This window comes from Sarcophilus harrisii, chromosome 6 (genome assembly GCF_902635505.1).
Source record: "Sarcophilus harrisii chromosome 6, mSarHar1.11, whole genome shotgun sequence".
Taxonomy (NCBI): domain Eukaryota; kingdom Metazoa; phylum Chordata; class Mammalia; order Dasyuromorphia; family Dasyuridae; genus Sarcophilus; species Sarcophilus harrisii.
The window spans coordinates 132,463,907-132,478,960 of NC_045431.1; the positions used below are offsets into that span (position 1 = coordinate 132,463,907).

Here is a 15,054-nt window from a genome sequence, read left to right on the forward strand (position 1 = left end):
TTATACCAAGATATGTATCCAGGAATCTTGGGACAAAGGAAGAAGTGGTCTGTTAGAATTCCCAGCTTCAGTGATGTACAACTTAATGTGATACATATTTTGGCACATTAAGTGAGTAAACACTTTTAATATATGACTCATTACTAGTAATAAACTACCACTTACTTAACACCTATACTATATCTCTCCATAATATTTCACATGAAGTTTGTAGCATCAAGACTTAAAAAATAAAAACAAAAACATTCCATAAAATGTGCCCTCAACCTCAGAATATATGGTAAAACAAATAAGCAAACAAAAAACCAAACTAATAAATTATTATAGTTAAAAAAAAAAACTACTATGCAGCTTTTCTTTATTCAGGTCACTAATAAAAGTGTTATATAGCATAGGGCCAAACATAAAGGTCCTTGGGGTATTCTACTAGTAACCTCTTTTTAAAATGACACTAAATAATTAATGCCTACTTTTTGGAGTTAGCCATTTTAATCATTTCAAACCTACTTAATTATGGTCTAGCCTGAATCTCAATAGCTTGATAAACTAGTCCTTTGTTAAAATATAAATCAACAATATCTATTGCATGCCCTTTGCTTACCAGTCTAGGTGGCAATAAAAAAAGGAAATGATGTTTGTTCTCTGACCTGTTATTTGTTGAAGCCATTCTGGCTTTCTGTGATTATCTCTTCCCTTTCTAAATGTTTATAAACCAACTTTCTAATGATACTACCTAAAATTTTGCTAGGAATTGAAATCTAATTTAATGGCTTGTGGTACACAGATTCCATTCTTTTCCATTTTTAAAAAAATCAAGAGAATACTTGCCCTTTTGAAATCCCCTTTCCACAATCAAAGAAAATTCAGACAATGGATCAGTCATCACATCTGCCATGCTCCCAGAACATGGTCCCTTTAATTATTTGAGAGAGCTAGATGCTCACTACCATAATACTTATATTGTATTTAATATATATTTTAACATATTTAACATGTATTGGTCTACCTGCTATCTGGGGGAGAGTGGAGGGAAGGATTGGAACAAAAAGTTTTGCAATTGTCAGTGCTGAAAAAATAACCATGCATATATCTTGTATATAAAAAGCTATAATAAAAAAAAAAGAAAAAGAAAGCACATTGACACTTAAGACTTGTAGGCAGGAACTTATAGCAGTAACTAACATTTCCCAGTTATTCTGGGAAAAATATGGATAGAAATATTTAGGTAGGATTAAAGGACTGATTAACATGACATTTTTTTTTTATACACTATATAAATGTCTAGTTTATACATAGTTCAGACAAATAGAAAAGTTGTTTAAGAATAAGAATACTGAATTGTTTCTGTAATGACAATAATAGTTAACACTTATATAATATTTAACATATGCCAGGCACTGGACTAAGCACTCATTAATCTTCACAAAAGCCTATTTTATAGATGAGGAAACTGAGGCAAACAAGTTATATGACTTGCCTGGAGTCACACCATTGGTAAGTTTCTGAGCCCAGAGTTGAATTCTTTCTAACTCCAGGCCCCAAACTCCACCTAACAGCAACACAAAAATGTTGTCAGTCTCTCTAACTGGAATTTTCAGGACCTTCTCTGTTAGATATTTAATAAATGCTTATTGAGTAACTATTGTTTTTTATACTAGTCGGTAGATAGAGGACAGTCAGAGGCTTCTTGCTAAAACTATTAAAAATAGGGGCAGAGGCTTCTTGCTAAAACTATTAAAAATAGGGGCACTATTAAAAATAGTGAAGTGGATAGAGTACCAGTCCTAAAATCAGTAGGAATTAAGTTCAAATCTGGTTTTAGACACACTTCCCAGCTGTGTGATCCTGGGCAAGTCACTTAACCTCAATTGCCTCAGCAAAACAAACAAACAAAAACACAACTATAGGAAATAGAGGTGAATTAGGATGAAGCCAAAATAATTTTTTAAAAATAGTTTTTATTGACAGAACATATGCATGGGTAATTTTTCAACACTGTCCCTTGCACTCACTTCTGTTTCAACTTTTCTCTTCCCTCCCTCCATCCCCCTCCCCTAGATGGCAAGCAGTCTTATACATGTTAAATATGTTGAAGTATATCTTAGATACAATATATGTGTGCAAATTCATATAGTTCTCTTGCTGCACAAGAACAATCGGATTCAGAAGGTAAAAATAACCTGGGGGAAAAAAACCCCAAAAATGCAAGTAGTCCACATTCATTTCCCAGTGTTCCTTCTCTGGGTGTAGCTGATTCTGTCCATCATTGATCACAGAAATGAAACTAATTATATTTTAACATATTATGTGCTATATAATATGTGAAAACTAGTCTTGAATCAGCTATCTATAAAGAATCAAAATGAGAAAGATGTGGTATGAATTAAAATAGCCTCATCCTGACATTCTTAAATAGGTTATTGGTAATGAAAAGTAGGAAATGGTTAGACAGAAAAGGCATAGAACATTGTGAAGACCGTGTATTTTTAAAATCAGCAGGAGTCCGGAGTTCAGGTTAGGGGAAAATCGTCAGTCTTTATTCTCAGTGAAGAAGGATCGGAGGCGGAAGAGAATCGGCAATAGCAATGTGTGCAGCTGAGTCAAGAAGCTAGCTGGAACTGCAGCCACAAGACCAGCAGCCAGGAGAATGGAACCCAGGCCCAATCTCTCCCAGCTTCTCTTCCTGTTCCTCTCTCTGCCTCCACCCACCAAAATCGTCATTTCCTGTACAACACATCAGGACTTGCACAGAGAGTGGGCAGGGACCATTCTTTATCTAATCATGTATATTAATAGAGTATAGTCCAATTACTATTTAGCCTCATGTACTTGGGACCTCAGTGCATCAACTCAAACTTCAGCCCATTACAGAACATTCAGAAATTTTATATAGAAATTTAAACAAGATGAATCAGGAACTCTTAAGAAGGAAACCAAAAGAACTTAAAATCACCCTACTCATCAAACACTTAACTCTCATGCTGAAGGAAAGATAAAGCAGGCATGGTTAATACTAATTTAGAATGTAAACCCATATGTAAAATCTTATGGAGAAAGTTGATAAATGATTATGATAAAATAAAGAGAAATATAATTTCTAAGTTGTCTAGAGAACATTTAAGTATAAAGATAGGAAACCAGTCATCATGAGAAAAATGGAAAAGGTCTTCAGACTTTTTAATAACAATTTTTTTCACCCTCACAGACAGCAGAGCTCATCATCATCCCAGGGATATGCTCATAGAAGAGATAGACATAAGTAATAAAGAGTAGTAAAAAGAATGAAGATAAGAAAAGCAGCAGGAATAGACCAAATGTACACAGAGGAGATTTGTATTAAGAGGCAGTGCAAATTATGAGAACATTCCAGGATCAACTCAGACATGTGAAGAAAAAGATATGAAATAGGGAAACATTTTTGAATGAACCTTATTGATTCTGAGGGAATAAAGAGAATGTCAACAATTGCTGATATGCCTACCTTTCCACCTGCATAAATGTTTTATGGGAATAATCTACACAAATATAGAAGGCTTCTTCAATGAGAATGTTAAGGATCAGACAGTCTTACAAATGATATTTTATAGTGAATTACAGTTTTATCATCAGAAAACAATTTCTAATGGGCTTTACACTTGTTGATTATTTTCTTTTAAAAAGCATTTGACTCAGTAAAGCAAAATGAATCAGTTGCCAACTTTGTCTCTTTTTCCAACTAGATGTCTTCCATTCACACAAAATTATTCCAGATTGCTTGAAAGCTATAACAACAAAGATAACCTTGTTCATTGACTCTCTAATTTTTCATTATAGTATTTAAAGTATAAAATAAGCTCTCTAAATGTGTTCTTCATTTTCAAGGGAGGCGATTCAGCATAGAATTTCAATTGAAAAGGGATTCCCTATGGATGATAAATTTTATCACCTACTCCAGATGACAGATGACAAATTTCATCCTATTTGTACCATCACAACATTGTTCCTTCAGGCCACTGGCTGGAACTAGTCATGATATTTCTTGCAAAAGATATCTAACTTCAGATCCAACTAATAATGTAAAAAAAGTGTTAATATTTTATAGTTTCATGTTAACTTTTATTGGGAAGGTTTGGGGATGATTTAAAATGAGACTAAAGTTCATTCATTACGAAATGAATTGTGATTAAAATGAAAGAACTGAAATATTCTATTGAATTTCATTTGAGTAATGATTGACCACATATCATAGGTAAAATTGTAGCTGTATAACATGATAGAATGGACAATGTAGTAAACTGGTGACTCAGGTAAGAGCCCCTTCTAACACTTATTAGCTGTGTTACTTAACATGTCAGCTAATCTCTCTGAAACTAAATTTCCTTACCTATAAATGAATACTATACAGCTGGAGAACACATCTATCTATGTATATAGGTATATATAAAAATGTTTTCTCTTTCTCTCCATATCTATACATATAAACATAAAACATCTACACACACACATACACACACACACACACACACATAAATTGATGTTTTCTCCATCTCCAAATATATATGCATTCTGCCTCTTAGTCTGTATATTTGTTACCTTTTTATACCTGTGTTTGTTAATGTTCATCTAACTTTACTTAGGCATGTATATGTTTATTGTTATTGTTCAGTCATTCATTTGTGTCTGACTCTTCATGGGAAACCAAGTGCTCTTTTTGCATTGTTTTTCCTTTGGTGGCAAAGAAACCCACTAAATATACATACAATCTTTGCCCAAACTATTTGATGACTATTTCTAAGATACTGACCAGGATTGGGTTGAATTCTGTGTGAAACACTGTTTTTCTCTGTGTGAAGCTAACTGGTTCATACAGGTATAAAATACACAACCTTGGCCTCATTAGCAGCATGTTCTAACCAGTTAAATTAACCAGCTACAGATGAGTTAGGGATAGGCAAATAGGAAACATATGGTGTAAATTTCCTTTGAAATGCGTCTGGAAAAGGCTTGACAAAATATATTTGAGATTAAACCAAACAAAAACATTTGAAAAAGTCATTAAGATATGTTCAGATCCCAAATGCAAACAGGTTAGGTCATGCCTAGAAGCCATGCACAGTTATGTTCTCTCATCTTTCTCTGGAAGTTTTATTTTGTTGTTGTTTTTTAAGTATTCTTATTTTCCCAAGGGCTCTATCTTTTCTTTTGTTCTTTTGTTTTTACCAATATAATGTCCTAAACTTTGATGTTCATAGTAATTTGTGGAGCAGAAGACAGGCAAGTACTGATTGACTTCATCCCATTGGGATTCCTAGATGCAGAGGAATCCACTTTCTACGAAAAAAGAAAACTTGGTAGATGATAGCAGCTTGAGATTTCTCTATAATCTATGAGAAATGAATAGTGAGAATGTTTGCGTCTATTTCTTACCTTTTTCCTGTTCTTCTCACTTCTAGTTCCTGTCCTTCCTGTCTGGATACATATCCCTGCACTGTCTTGCTTATTGCCTATAATATATGTGGCATTTTAATTTTGTTTTATCAGACTGTTTCCTTATTTACCATGTTATACATTAAAAATTGATTGTCTTACTGGGTGGGAGATGGATTAAATTTCTTCTGTATATCCCCATAGGGCCTTTGAAATTGAAAATTCATATCATAAAAAATTCATAATCAGTCATATAAAACTTCTTAATGATTGGAACCATCCAAAGGTGGAATGGATTCTTTCTTATTGGAGGCCTTCCAACAGAGACTTCATGACCTCTTGTTGGGGAGGTAGTAGAGGATTACTTTTCAGGATGGCATGGACTAGAGGATTGCTTGATAAATTCTTTCCAACCCTAAATGTTGTGCTCCTAGATCTAACCTATTTCTTAACAATTATGAAGGACAAGGTCTTTTGGTTTGTTTTTAAGTTTAAAAAGTTCTTTATCCATCCTACATAAAGTAAACATAATTGTTGCTTTCTTTTACTTTTTAAGTTTTATTGATTTTTTTTTTTTACTTTACTGCCACTTCCTAGAAACTAACTCTAGAATCCTCCCTTGAAACAAATAAAAACAGATAAACAAAACCCAATATGTTGACAACATCAACCATATGTACATCAGTGCATTGGAATCATGGAATCCTGTAGCCATTTTTAAAATAAATGATTTATATAGAGAGATAAAGAGAAAGAGATTGTCTGCCTTTATTTATATTTTGACTTTAAGCTGATTAGCAAAACCTCACATGTTTCTCATGTTTTTGTTTTTCCAGACTAGTTTATTAAGAAAAAAAAAAAAGAATCTGAAGTTCACTTTAAAAATCTTGTAATATTTTCACAGTATTCGCCATTACTGAATTGGTGCATTGCTGAGGTCAGTTTGAATTGAATTTGAATATACTTTTAGTTTTGAAGAACAAATAAAGTATGTTCATTTTAGAGTGTTTGTATGTGAATATATGATGCTTTACTTTGAAGTTGATTCCTTTAATTCCCAAATGAAAATAGAAATTTTAGAACTTTACATGTGCAGATGGGTTTCTTGTTTTATTTTGTTTTTTGTTTGTAAACAATATAAAATGTAAAGAAAATTTTTTTTCAAAGAGATTTGGTTTGCATGGTTTTCAATAAATATGTATTAACATTATGTATTAGGAATGGTGTGTTCATATCCATCAACATAACCTTGTTTCCTTCTACCTAATAAATTATCTCTGCTATAACTGGTAGCCTAAAAGTCCCATATTAAGTTTTGTTTTCAAGTCTGTTATTTTGCCATTAATACACTTGATTTATCCTTTGAGAATATTTATGAAAACAGATTTTGGTCTGTTTTTATACACAATCTCTCTAGTTTAATCTGTTATAGGAGACTGTGCAATATAGAAGAAACTATTTTGTGAATAAACAGGGTTTCCAGTGCTTTTTTTTAACCTTGTTTATTTCATAAATACAATTTCATAGAGTTCCTCTTTTTTAAATTCAATCAAAAAATAAAAGAACAGTGGCCACAATGTGAGTAAACTGAGATGGAGAACTTAAAATTAATATCCCACAATTAAGTAGTAGCAGGTTCTAGAAATCCTAGAATGTGGTTTATTATTTTCTCACTCTAATAAAAATATCTTTATAACCAAAATATTACTAAGCCCTAGTCGGCATTCCAGCATGATACAAGCATTTATAGAAAGTTCCATGTGGTATTTAAAATTATTATTATATGGAATTTAACCAAAGCCAAATTTTGTCTTTCTCACTTTTCTTTCTTGTTATTGGGCTTTTTGATCATCTCATTGATAAATCTTCAGAAAAGGGACAGGAAAAGTTAATAATATTTAATAGTTATTTTGTGATCTATTAACATTTCAACAATTTCTTCAGATGTGGTTAATGAGAAATTTGGAGATTTTCCAGTAGATTTTGTTTCTGTTCTTTTTTCATGGTAGATAATTGAGTTGCTTATAGAAAATAAAATTAATGAAATAAAATGAGAACTTAATGAAAAAACTCAATTGAGTATTTGACCATGAAATATGAATTCATTTATTCTTTTCAAATCACATTTTATTCATTCTGAATGAGCACTGCAGTGCTCTCAGAACAGCTTTTCAGAGAAAAAGAGCATCCAAGTCAGTTTATAGTTTATGTAAGTGTGAGATGATGACTTTTTAAATTTTATAGTAGTATAAATATTAAGATTTTCTGAAAACTTGTTTTTAAACATTCACTAAAATGACTCATATGACAAGATGCCTTGAAATTGGAGAAAAAATATTGGATCTGAAGTCAAAAGTCTTTGAGTTTAAATCCTGGTTCTGCCATTCAGCAGCTTTATGTCTTGGGACAATTCATTTCTGGGCTCTAATTTCTGTTAGTCTACAAGCATTAAATATTTGCTATGTTAGGGGTTCAGAGCTAAGCCCTGCATTCCTGGCCTTGAGTATCTCATTTATTCTAATGGGGGAAACAATATGCAAATAACTGTACTTGCAAGAGACATACAATGTAAAGCAACCATAGTCTCAGAAGGCAGTCATTACCAGTGGAGAGAACCAAGAAAGACCTCTTGTAGATAGTATGATTTGAGGCCATTTGTTTGTTGTTTGTCCTTCATTCTCAAAAAAGACCATGACATTAGGAATGTGATATCATGACTTGCAAGTGAATTGGATGTAAGTGAGGGAGAGCAGGGCAAAGTCACCAGCCTCATTTTCTCCTCCACAGCTGTCTGACTCCAGTGGCAAGATACAGATCAGGACCACTGAAGATAGCTCTGGATGAGAGACAGCTAGTAAAAAGACCCAGAGTTGGGATCTTATCAATAAAAACATCCCCATCTCTTCAGCATAAAGTAATATCACACCTATATAAATAGAGATTAGTACTTTGTAAACCATAAATGCATGTTGTTACTGCTATTTTGATAGAAAATGTTTATTTCAACATTTACTCAAAATTCAGAATGAATTATGATGGACAAAAGAGTACCGTTTACTTTCTCCCACTACTCCCACCACCCCCTTACATGGGAGATCCCTGTACTTAGAGAAATCCCAGTGTCAGCTTCCTATCTCACTTTATTTCTATAAAAACTTCATAATTCATTGTTATTTGATCCTCCCAAATTTATAGGATAAGTAAAGCAAATATCCCATTACACTGATGGGAAAATGGATATTAATTGAATTGTCCAAAAGCACATATCTAGTGAGTTAGTATCGCCAGGCTTTGAATGCAAGTTTTCTAACTCTACTTCCAGTGTTCTTTCCAGGGAGTTGGGCAGTCCACAAACATTTATTAAATGCCGTCTTTGTGTCTGTTCCTGCCTGACTGCAGCCTCAGTAGCCCAAAGAAATATTCAGTTAGTAGAAGTCCAGGTAGTGTAACATGGGAATAGATTTTCTCAACAAACATAATGAAAATAAATTCAGGTAAAAGGAGAAGAAAGTAAACATTCACATAGTACTCACTGTGTGCCAGATATTGTGCTAATTTTTTGCTTTATATATAATCTTCTTTAGCCCTTACCCCTACTAGGCTGTTGTTATTCCTATTTTACAGTTGATGAGAAAGTGAGGCTGACAGTGGTGAAGAGACTGTCCAGAGTTACACAACAGTAATTGCCTAACTTCAGGCTCAAAATCAGTCTGCCTGACTTTAAGTCTAGCCCATTGCTAGTGGAGCAAGTTAGACAGCTATAAGACTTGGTAATGTGCTAAAATCTGTAAGATTTAGTAACTGATTTTATTCTGGAGAGGAATAAGAGGAGGGAAGAGTTGTGGGTGATTCTGGGATAATAAACCTAGGAAATTCAAATAAATAGGTAAGTTTGGAATGATAAGAGGTTAAAGAATTTTCTTTTGGACATGCTGATTTTAAGATGTTTATGGGACATCCAAGTAGAGATTTCAAGCATAAGAAGATCACATTAAATCATATATGCTATGTGTGAGAAGCTATTTGGTGCCTAGGATTGGAGGGAGACAACCTTGTAAGGAGATTTGAATCTTCTCTTGTTTATGCTTTTCATGTCTTCAGCTGCTCCTTCATTCTTGGCCCCCAAATTCTCACGTTTCCAATTTTGTTTTCTTTTTTTTTCTTTACATGGAAACAGCTATGCTAAGGTCATAGGTGTAGAAAATGGCCACAGCAAATGGATATTTGTAAATCAGTATTCATATGTATTAATTTCATAAATATATTAAATGTCTTCATATATATAGTAAAAGACAGAATTTTAGTTGCGTGATAGGTAGTATTAGAAGTGAGATTTCAAAAGGTTGAAAAGAAAATGGAGCTTTAAATGAACAGTGGATTAAAGGGAGCATAACTTCTCATATATACTTCAAAACACACAAATGCTGAAGCGAAGAAAAACAGTTTTGAAAAAGAAGAAAAGAAAAATAATTTTTTTAAAAAAATCAGTGAATTGGAATATCAGTACAATTTTTAAAAAGTGTTTGAAAACAATTGAACCAGTTAAAGTACCAGAAACAAAGCAAATGGAAAAAGAAACCATGCAAGACAGCTTGAAATAACATCTTCAAATAACTAAATTCAAAGAAATTAGAGAGGAATTGAATTAGAGAAAAAGCATAAGATCAAATGAGAGCTTAAAATAATAAATGGTGTGAGAAAAGCTAATGTGCTCTCTCACCCCTAAGTCAGGAGGAAAAACTAGAGCAAATGACAAATATGGAGACTGTAACAATAATAATAATTATTCCCATTTAAATAATACTTTAAGATTTGCAAAGCTTATCAACTATTAAATGATACTAGAAAAGAAAACAATTTTTGGCAGCAAAGCCCTACTGGGGGGAAAACTGGCATAGATAAACCATTTAATTATTCAAAGAATTGAAATATATATAGAAGCAAATGACTTTTCTGGAGAATAAAGTATTTTACAGTAATTACAAGATGGGTTGACATCTCAAAAAAAGTAAAAAAAAAGATTTTGAAGAAATTTTTTGAAAGATTTTGAATACAAATTTAGAAAATGAGTAAAACTTCACAGAACTAGCCCCCTAAAAAGCTGCAGTGAACTAAAAGAAAGAATTCATTGGGCTATAACAAGATAGGAGTCTAGACAACAATACAACAGAAATATTAAAGTGAAATTCCTACTTTATAGGAAAAATTACTTGAAAACATCAAAAAACTCAAAAAACTTTATGCTGAGGTATAATAATCAAGAACTTTTCAATGAGAAGAGACTAACTGGAATATAATATATGTAAAATTAAGAAGCAGGCTATTTCAGGATAGAAATTGTTACTTTTAGTTTTCCAAATTGATATCTATAACAATAAACTAAATAAATAAAAACTAATAACTAAAGAGTAGCATACATAGTAAACATTTGATAAATCTTTATCAAACTGAATTGTCTTCAAATTAAATGATTCCTTGACTTTTTTAAGCATGAGAACCAATTTTTAATGTTAAAAAAAAATCCCACACAACTTTAGTCATATTGTTAGTATCTATTGATAGAGAAAATTTAAAGACAAAAAGCACCTGTGAATTTACTACTAATATGTTTAGATTAATTTCTATTTTTTAAATCATATCAATGTATATTTGAAAAATAATACTATCTGCTGTTATGAAACATTCAATCCACTGGAAATATATTTGTTTATTATAGTGTCACATTGCATATTTCATTGGTTCCAAAGATGAAAAAAATAGCAGTGCACTCATTGATTCCAAAACCATGGCCTGAACTGCTGCTCTGAGAATTCATATCTGTAATTAGTAGAATTGCTAGAATTCCTACCTGTAATCTAAGTAAAAGTGAACTGTTTAGTCATTTTAATATTCCCAAAGCATTGGAAACTGTTTTATTTTAAATTTTCATTCAATTCATTTTTTTTATGTCTGATACCACAGTTCAGTGGTATACATTTAGTAAACATATAATAAATATTTGTCAAATTGAATTGTGTTCAAATTATGTAAAGAGAAATTCAAGCTAACCAGGTTAACAGTTATGTTACCCTGAGAAATGCTGTAGTTTACAGCTAAAGTGTAATTTAGCTCCTTGAAAATTAAGCCCAACTCAATGGTGAATGAATCATAAGGACATAGAACAGTCAGGAAACAAGTCTACTATGTGCTAGACAATGTATTAAGCGTTGGAGATACAAATACAAACAAGAAAGGCTGTTCCTATACTCCATTTTAATGAGGAAAGATAGCATATAAAAGGGATTTGAAAAGATCAGAGAAAGAGTACCTACACTAGGGTATGATGGAGAGATCCAGAGAGTCAAAAGCACAGATTGGAGCAAAATGAAGCCATGGCTAGCTTGAATACATACCCAAAATGGAAACTCTGGTGGGAATTTACCAATAGGAGGAGACCAGCTTGAATGTGAGTTAGACGAAGTTGAGGGATGAGGGTAGGAAGGAAAGGGGAATGTTCCAGATGTTAAGATAGTCCCAGAAACTGAGGGATATTCCAAGGTGAGAAGACAATTGAGGCATGGTAATGGCCAAAGTCAGAAGCACAGCCAGAAGCAGAATCAGTGGTCACATAACCAGCAATCCACAAAATATGTATAATGAAATATTGTTGAAAATTACCTAATTTTGATATGAGCAAAGCACAACAGGCTTTCCATAGACTTTTGTGATCTAGAAAAGACTTGTGCCTTAGAACAGCTGTAACAGAAGAGCATGGCATTGCCAGTAGTCCTTGTTTCATTCTTCAAAGGAAATTCTTTATCATTCTGACTGAAGTGGTGTGTTTTTATTTGTTCTTTTCTAGTCCGTTGAAAGTGTTATGCATTGCATTTGAGGTCCTCCAAGGATTGCAGTATATGAACCAGCATGGAATGGTCCATCGAGCCCTATCCCCTCACAACATTCTGTTGGATCAAGAGGTAATACCAGAAAAGAGAGAGAGACAAAGACAGAATTAAAAGGCATAACAGACAACAGTGTTAGCAACTTTCAATTTCCTAAGAGTGAAATAAAATTTTTTCCTTTGGTAAACTAAGTTTATATTTATACCTTTTCCCCACTATACCCCTTCCTCCTTCTAGAGCACCATCCTTACTTAAGTATAATTGTTTTAAAATGCTTTTATTCATTTGAAAATTCAAGTAACTTGCTAAGACAAGTAAAAATCATAGTGCTGAAAAGGAAGTGATGATTATTATAAAAACTTAAAAGATATAAATCCCAAAAGAAAATTTAAAAGTTTGTGAAGATCTAAGTTTTGTTGGTAGCCAAAAAAAGGCCTATTAATAATTGTGATTGACTTCATGCTTACACAATACAAGAAGATGTTGCAAAACTTAATCACTGGTTTAACACAGTCTTGAAGTGTTGAATACCAGTTGTTTCCAGGTAAAAACCCAATGTCAGGTTTCAATTTATAATATTAGGGAAATAAAAACACTTTTTGGAGGCAAACACATGGCACCCTCAGAGATGACTAAGAGAAAATGGAAAATCTTACTCTATCTACTTCTTTATTAAGAAAGAGGAAGAAGAGAGTGGCAGAGAGAGAGAGAGAGAAAGAATGAGTACATGTGTGTGTATATATGATGCCTTCCTGAATTCAAGCCTGTCCTCAGACACTCAATAGCTATGTGACTCTAACTCAGTTTTTTCATCTGTAAAATGAGATGGAGAAGAAAATGACAAACCACTCCAGTGTTTTTGCTAAGAAAATTCTAGATCAGGTCACAAAGAGTCAGACAACTCTAAATGACTGAAAATCTTTTATTTGGGTATTTTATTTTTTATACCATATCAAAAAACTAAAATTCTGTGGCTTTGTTTTGTTAAATTTGTAAAAAGTAAATGAAATAGTTTTTCCTAATTGAGCTGTTGATGTAGTGGTTTCATTTATCACAATATTAGAATTTGCTTTTTCCAAAGACTTCATTTTCTTTTCCCTTATAGGAACATATTAAACTGGCTAAATTTGGACTTTATCATATGACAGCTCATGGTGTAGATGTTGATTTTCCAATTGGGTAAGAATAAACATTTTACAACTTTGAGATTTCAACAATATGACTTTATTTCTATATTTATAAATAACTTTTAAAGGATAGTGCTGTTTAAGAGTAAAAGGACAAACTCTTTAACTGTCTACCTTAAATGTAAAAGTATTTTACAAACTTTTAAGGTGTTGTTGATTAGTTATACCCAGTCATTCTCTGACTTTTCATGACTGTATTTGGGGTTTCTTGGATACTAGGATACTAGGATGATTTACCATTCCTTCTCCAATTCATTTTACAGATGAGGAAATTGAGGCAAATAAGCATAAGTGGCTTATCTGTGGTCACACAACTAGTAAGTGTCCAAGGCCAGATTTGAACTCAAAATGATGAGTCTTCCTGAATCCAGGCCTGATACTCTGTCTACTGTGCCATCTGACTGCCCCTAATATGTACTTCCTAACTATTATTATTAAGAATGCATAAGTTTTGTCTATATTCTTTTTTTTTTTAAGAGAAAAATTAATGACTATTTCACAATGCTCTAGAAATCAGTAAATCTTGGCCTTCTTTAAACTGGCAAGAAGGCCTTGACAGAATTCCAGAGAGTTGTTCCACAAAAAAATCCCTGTTTCAGTGAAGAGTTTAATTTCATTCAGAGATAAATATAGTGTCAAGAAAATAGACAAGGATCTCACTAATAGATACTATGTATGTTTAAAGTGTGCAAAGCAGCGCCAAGTGAGGTAATGTATTTTTCTGCCTTGGAAGATTTTTTAATTGAGTCTATCTGCATTTGAAAACTTAGCCTCTTGTGTATTTTTACTACTAATGTCTTTGAATTTTCATCATGTCATATGTGGCTTGAATTGTCATGGAAAAGACCACAATTTTGGGGAAAGACCTGAATTCAAATGTGGCTTCAGACACTATCTGGGTGGTCCAGGGCAAGTCACTTAATCTTTCTTGCTTCAATTCTTCATCTATCAAGTGAGCTAGAGAAAGAAATGGCAAAACATTCTGATATCTTTGACAAAACTCCAGGTGGGACAGTGAAGAGCAGGATACATTTGAAATGACTGAAGAACAGTACTATGAACCTGTGATCATAGTTATAGTTTATTATCAAAACTGGGGATCTACTAATGTTTCAGAAACATGGGAATGTTGTGATGATTTCTATATCTCAGAATTGTCACCTTGGCATTTATGTAGAGGAGAGACTGAAAACAGGGAAAGTAGTTAGAGGATTTTTGTAAGAGCAATGATGAGAGCTTGAACTAGTGTTGTAGATGTGTATATAAGGAGATGGGGATGAATGTGAGAGATACTATGGAGGAAAAGTCAACTAAACTTGGCAGCTGATTGCATATAGGGAGTGAGTGCCTGAAAGTGAAGAAGTGGGAATGACTCCAAGCTTGCACACTTGCTTGACTAGAAATATGTTGGTGTTTTTTACAGAAAAAGGGACTTTAGGAAGAAAGGTAAGTGATTTTTAGGGGAGAGATAAAAATTCTGCCCTGGGGTTTCTCTTTCTTTTTCCCTCTCTTCCTCTCCAGCTTTCTTTGTCAAAAGAGTGTGTATAATCATTGGCCCTGCAAAAAATGCTTTATTTTTT

At 32.9% G+C, this 15,054-nt stretch overlaps 1 protein-coding gene across 5 annotated transcripts in view; it reads left to right on the forward strand.

The window, feature by feature from the left end:
* The window catches only part of TBCK (TBC1 domain containing kinase), a 296,708-nt gene that overhangs the window by 50,025 nt on the left and 231,629 nt on the right, over positions 1-15,054 (forward strand). For 3 of the 5 annotated variants that reach the window (XR_004230437.1, XM_031944192.1, XM_031944193.1), the window contains exons 4-5: positions 12,248-12,362; positions 13,393-13,466. Coding sequence is in view for 4 of the 5 variants with exons in the window: in XM_031944192.1 (XP_031800052.1) it covers positions 12,248-12,362; positions 13,393-13,466 (189 nt within the window). In the remaining variant the exon portion in view is untranslated. Of the gene's footprint in view, positions 1-4,510; positions 6,344-12,247; positions 12,363-13,392; positions 13,467-15,054 lie in introns of those variants that run through there. The other 2 variants (XM_031944194.1, XM_031944195.1) reach the window with 2 other exon arrangements.